General features: G+C 60.0%; 1 protein-coding gene across 3 annotated transcripts; it reads right to left on the reverse strand.

The window, feature by feature from the left end:
- Positions 1–912: 912 nt before the first annotated feature.
- KPTN (kaptin, actin binding protein) lies at positions 913–4,964 on the reverse strand. 3 transcript variants are annotated; one of them, XM_027845984.1, is made up of 10 exons: positions 4,684–4,964; positions 3,937–4,019; positions 3,244–3,328; positions 3,072–3,126; positions 2,553–2,628; positions 2,191–2,264; positions 1,996–2,066; positions 1,799–1,909; positions 1,485–1,563; positions 913–1,138 (listed from the first exon to the last, which is right to left on the reverse strand). In XM_027845984.1, the coding sequence occupies exons 1-10, from the start codon at positions 4,907–4,909 to the stop codon at positions 928–930; spliced, it is 1,071 nt and encodes a 356-aa protein (XP_027701785.1). In that variant the 5' UTR covers positions 4,910–4,964; the 3' UTR covers positions 913–927. The 3 variants fall into 3 exon arrangements, with proteins under 3 accessions (XP_027701785.1, XP_027701784.1, XP_027701786.1); XM_027845983.1 differs by having other exon boundaries at positions 1,996–2,105; XM_027845985.1 differs by lacking the exon at positions 4,684–4,964 and adding an exon at positions 4,413–4,525 and having other exon boundaries at positions 1,996–2,105.
- Positions 4,965–5,645: the final 681 nt, after the last annotated feature.

A 5,645-nucleotide genomic window follows, 5' to 3' on the forward strand; every position in this document is an offset into this window, starting at 1 on the left:
GACCATCTGTCTCTTTGCTGATGATTCTTACATCTACCTTCCCAGCCCCAGTCTCTCTGCTGACCCCCAATCTCCCATCTCCAATTGCCTTTCAAACACCTCAAACTGGACGTGTCCCAAATTGACCTCGTGATCTTTCCCCCTAAGCCTCCCCCTCCTCTGTTACTGCCCAGGACAACAGCCTCCTCCCATCCCTTGGGCTCACAACCTAGCAGTCATCCTGGGCTCCTCACCCTTTCCCCCACCCCTCACATCCAATATGGCGCCGAAGCCTATCATTTTCACCCTTAGGACATCTCCTGAATCTGCCCCCTTCTCCCTGTAGGTATGGCCCCCACCCCTGGATAAATGCAATAGCTGCTGGGGCCTCTGCCGGCCTCAGGTCTCTCCCTACTCCAATCCATCCTCATTCGGCCACCAAAGGGACTTCCTAAAATGCAGGTCTGATCACGTCACCCCCTGCTCAGTAAACTCCGATGGCCCCCTATCGCCTTTAGGAGCAAATACAAAATGTTCTATTTGGCATTCAAAGCCCTTCCTAGCCTGCCCCCTCCCACCTTTCCAGCCTTGTCACACCTGATTTCTCCATCACATCCTCTCCAATCCAGTGATACTGGCCTCCTGGCACTTCCCTCCTCACACCAAACACTCCATCACCTGAACCCTGAACCCATGAACCCTCTGTCCCTGGCTCCATTATGCCGTGAGCTCCTTGAGAGTACAGATTGTTTTCGTTTCTTTATATCTTCAGCATTTAGCACAGTGCCTGGCACACAGTAGGTGCTTAATAAATGCTTGTTGGTCAAACTACAATGAAAAGGATGAAAGTAACAGTGTGTTGAGAAGTAAAGAGGTTAGACCAGAGTGAAAAAGTCAGAGGTTAGACCAGAGTGGAGAGGCAAGGGTTGGACTACAGGGAAGGTCAGATCAGGACCTAAGAAACAAAGATGGGGGAGGCACAGAGGGGCAGAAGTACAGAAAGTAGAACTTGACAAGGCACACCTGGCCATAGGTGCCCAGCAGAATCTCAGGCTTCCCATCTAGGTCCACGTCGGTGACAAGCCCACACAGCACGCTGTCAAATTGGTCACTCCCTGGCAGCAGCACTTGATCCTGAAGCCCATGGCACAGGACGTTCCTAGGGCCCCAGGGGCAAGAGGGGAAGGGCTAGGCTTCAGCCTAGGCAGGTCACCTCTCAGCCATCCAAGGGCGGGGCAGATTTAGGCTCTGGGTCAGACATTCTGGAAGCAAGGCTCCTCCCCCTCCCACTGCCTGAGGCCTAGACACCCTCTTCCCTGGCGAGGACTGTGAGGCACTCATCCCTAATCGCTCCCTAGAGGCCTTGTCTCCAGACCCCAAGCCCTTCCCCAACCCCTCAGGAGGAGGACTTTCTTCTCCACCAGCCTTGGTCTCAGCCCCTCAAAGTCCAGGGGAGGGAAGGGGTGTCAAGGGCATACACCATGCCCCGGCCCGGGTCCTCTCACCGATATACCACAGCTGGCTCCATCATACTGGCCACCAGGACGCTGTACTCCTCTGGGGGTGGGGGCGGCCCCTTGGCCTCTAGGGGAGGAAGGGGACGGAGCTGGGAGAGGGCATCCACATGGGAGCGCCTGGGCCCTGCGTCCACATCTTCTAGTCTCCTACACCATGGGAAGGTGAGGGTGAGGGGACCCAAGGGCAGGGGTTGTTGGGAATTGTGGGATCTGGGAAATTCAGAGATCAGAAGACAGCTAGACGTAGATGGGAGTGGGGGGCTGGCCGGTCAAGGAGTCCACATGCAGACAGGACCCCTCACCTTTCCCCTCCTCCCTGGGGGCTGGGGGGTCGGCTGCAGGGAGAGGGAGGCTGAAGATGACCACGCGGGAGATGGGTCCATCCTGCTGGACCGTCCAGGTGTGCAGCACAGCTGGGGAGGCAGGAAGAGGGGAGGGGGGATCAGAGATGGCCCCAGCCCCTCCCTCCAGGCCCCGCTCCCCAGCCCAGGGGGCTTACTTCTGGTGGTCTGGTCCACGTGGGCAAGGCGGACGTAACCACTCTGGCAGCCGAAGGCGGTGAGTCGCCGGCTGGAGTCCGGGATGTTGGACACGTGGAGCCACAGAACGCTGCCGAGGGCCCCCCCGCAGCCGCGTGAGCCCCTGCTCAAGGGCCCCTCCCCCCGCCCTGCCCTCTGTGCCGCCCCCAGCCTACCTGCTGCTCAGGTCTGTGAGCTCGGGAAAGAGGTTCTCCACCGGCTGCTCCTCAAACTGGTGCAGACCCTCGTTCTGGGGCGGGACAGCCTGGGCTGAGGGGCGGGAACCGCCTGCACACACACACCCACACACCCACACCCACACCATGTGCGTGCACACACATACACCACACATACCACATACACACATGTGCACACACCGCACACACACAACACACACCATGCATGTGCACATACATACATGCACCACACACATGCACACGCCACACCCCCCCCACACGCACACACACCAGGCAGACTATCTATCTAGGCCCTCCTCCATCCACTCACCATCCAGAGCCACCCCAACCCCAGGCCTCACCTCCTTATACAGATGAATGGCAGGGTTGTTCCCACTGAGCAGAAACACTGTCTCCAGCTGATCCCCAACCTGGACCCTGAAAGGAGAAAATCTCAGGGAAGGGCCCTAGAACAGGGGATGTCAGGACTGGGAGGGGCCTGAGAACAAGGAATGTCAGGCCTGGGAGGGCCTTAGAACAGGGGATGTCAGAGCTAGGAGAGGCCTTAGAACAGGGGATGTCAGGGCTGGGAGGGGCCCTAGAACAGGAGATGTCAGGGTTGGGATGGGCCCTAGAACAGGGGATGTCAAGGCTGGGAGGGGCCCTAGAACAGGAGATGTCAGGGCTGGGAGGGATTTCAGAGCTCATCCAGTCCAACAGCTCATTTTACAAATGAAATTGAAGCCTGGGGAATGGCAATGCTCAAGGTCACACATGTAGGAAGGAGCAAAAGCTGGAACCTGAACCCAGGCCTCTGACTCTTTCCTCCAACCCATGCTGCTGAAAGAGGAGACAGTGGGGGCGCAGGGCCCAGGGCTTACTCGGCATGGCCCAGCTGGAAAGGGGTGAACTGCAGCTCCAGGTTCAAGCAGCTCTCTGAAAGATGGGGACAAGGGATGCAGAGGGGTCAGGATGTGATCCTACCCAGCATGCACCTCCTCGCCCCAGCCCCCAGCCCCCAGCCCCAACCCTAGGAGCCGGCCCCAGGCTCACGTGCAATGGAGTCCAGGTTATATTCTGATCCAGGCTCATAGTCACAGTAAATATTGAGAAAGGGGCTGGCTTTGTCCCCAGAGTCCTGCGAGAGAGGGGAGCATCCTTAGGGCCACAGACTAAGGGGACGGAAGAAGCACTTATTAAGCACCTACTACGTGCCAGGCATTGGCTACACCTTTTGCAGCTACTGTCTCATTTGACCTTAGGACCTTAAAACCTTAGGGTCTTGTGACCCAGGAATCATAGGGAGGGGAGGGAATAAGCATTTATTAGGTACCAGTTGTGTGCCAGGGCCTGTGCTAAGCCCTTTACAGATATGATCAACAACCCTGGGAGGGAGGGGCTTTTTTATAACCCTCACCTTACAGCGGAGGACACTGAGGCAGCCAGAGGTGAAGTGACTTGCCCAGGGTCACACAGCTGGTCAGTGCCTGACGCCAGGCCAAGCGCTCTATAGAGCGCCTAGAAGTCTTAGGATGCCAGAACCACCTTGGAGGCCTGGAGTCGTCACCCAACTCTTGCGGTTAGGGGCGAGGGTGTGAAATGGGAGGGTGGCCCAGACCAGGAAGGGGTGTCTACACTGGCTTCCACTTTGGGCATTGTCTCATTTGACGCTCCCAACCCTCCCTTACCAGCCCCATTGCACAGAGGAGGAAACTGAGTCTGGGGAGGGGGGGGGGGTCCGGGCACCTTAATGAACGTGATCCCCACCACCAAGCCCCGCTTGGGGGGCGACTTGTTGAACGTGTCGATGGACACAATCTCAGCATCCACTGCAGGGCAGAAGAAAAGGACCGGGCTGGTGTCTCCCCTCTCCTCCTGGCCTCTCCCCTCCCCCGCAGCACCCCGTTCAGATCCTGCCTCCCCTTTGCCCTCTCCTGGCCTCAGTGTCCTCATCTGTAAAAGGAGGGGGTTGGGCTCCACGGCCCCTCGGGACCCTCCTGGCATCCTTCTGCCCTACCCAGGGGTCATCTAGCTCTGCCAGAAGACCCTGAGGTGCTCGAGCCACACCACTGCCCATTTGACAGATGAGGAAACTGAGTCTGCGAGATGAAGTGGGTTGCCCGAGCGCCCAGGGTTCCACAGCTAGTAAACACTAAAGGCAGGATTTGAACTCCGGTCTTCTGTGCCCCAGCCTGGGCATCCCAGCCACCACGAACCCGCACCTCTGGATGACGGGGAACTCATGCCCTTTCCTTCTCCGCTCTCCATCCATCCAGTTTACCCCACTCCCTTCTCTCCCACCCTGATACACTTTGGCCCCCCCCCCCCCCCAAACCCCCCGGGGGGGGGGGCGTGCCTCAATCCCCGCCAGACTCGCGCACGCCCCCTCCCCAGCCCCGCCATGCACAAACGCTGCAAGCACAGAGAGAGGGGGAGGAGAAACGGGGGGGTGAAGAAAAGGGTCGGTCCCTCACGCGCATGCGCGGGGCGGACCCGGGATGTAGTTGAACTGCAGCTCCTTAGCCACGGGACGGATTTTCTGTCGGAGGTCCTGGTAGCGGAAGCCCAACACCTTCCCTTTAAGAGTGGCAGCCAGCAGCTCCCCGCGGCCTTGGGCGCCGCGCGCCAGTCCGTACACGTTGCTCTGAGAAGAGAAGCGCGTGAAGCTGTCTTCACCCAGGGGACACAGCCCCGGATCGCCCGCCGCGCCCGCTAACATCGCCTCCGCGGGGTCCCCGAAGCAACCAAGCCGCCCCGACTGGTCCCGACGGCGGGACTGGCGCCGGGTGATGACGTCGCGGAGGCGGCAACACCGCCCTCAACCAAGATGGCGGCCCCTAGCCTGCCGACGTGGCGCGCACCGATGACGCCGGAGGTTCCCTTCTCCCCTCCCCCCGCAGGGAATGCCTAACCTTCCCCTCCCCCACCCCGTGGTTTGGGGCAGGAGGGAACAAAGGGGCGTGCTCGTGGGAGGACCCGTCCCCGTGACCCCTCAAGGGGGAACCCCCCCCCCACCCCGGTTGTAATCCATTCCTCTTCGAGGAAACTGGGTCCCCGCGAGAGCAGGGAAGCCCGACTCAGGCTTTCCACGCACGCCCCCCCCCCCCCAGCTCGGGCCCACCCAAAAACGTGGGCAGACCACCCCAAGAGGAAAGGCGAGGCCTGCTCATGCCAAAGCGTTTATTTTTGCTCTCCATTCATCCTCCCATCCGACCAGCTCCAGAGACATGCACAGGAACCTTCTGAGCCCCACGCCCCACCCCCCCACCCGCAGCGGGAGGCGGGCACGGGAGGGGAAGGGGAAAAGCATCCTGGGCCAAAGGGCCAAACCTGAGAGGAGGGGGGGGGCCTGGGGGAAAGGATGCATAGAAAGCAGGGGCAAAGCCTGAGCAGAGAGGCCCCCGGGGGTAGGGGGGCCAAAGGGAAGCAGAGAATCCCCCCTGCCCTCCGTGGTG

The sequence above is a fragment of the Vombatus ursinus genome, unplaced genomic scaffold (genome assembly GCF_900497805.2).
Source record: "Vombatus ursinus unplaced genomic scaffold, bare-nosed wombat genome assembly UNPS02015030.1, whole genome shotgun sequence".
Lineage (NCBI taxonomy): Eukaryota > Metazoa > Chordata > Mammalia > Diprotodontia > Vombatidae > Vombatus > Vombatus ursinus.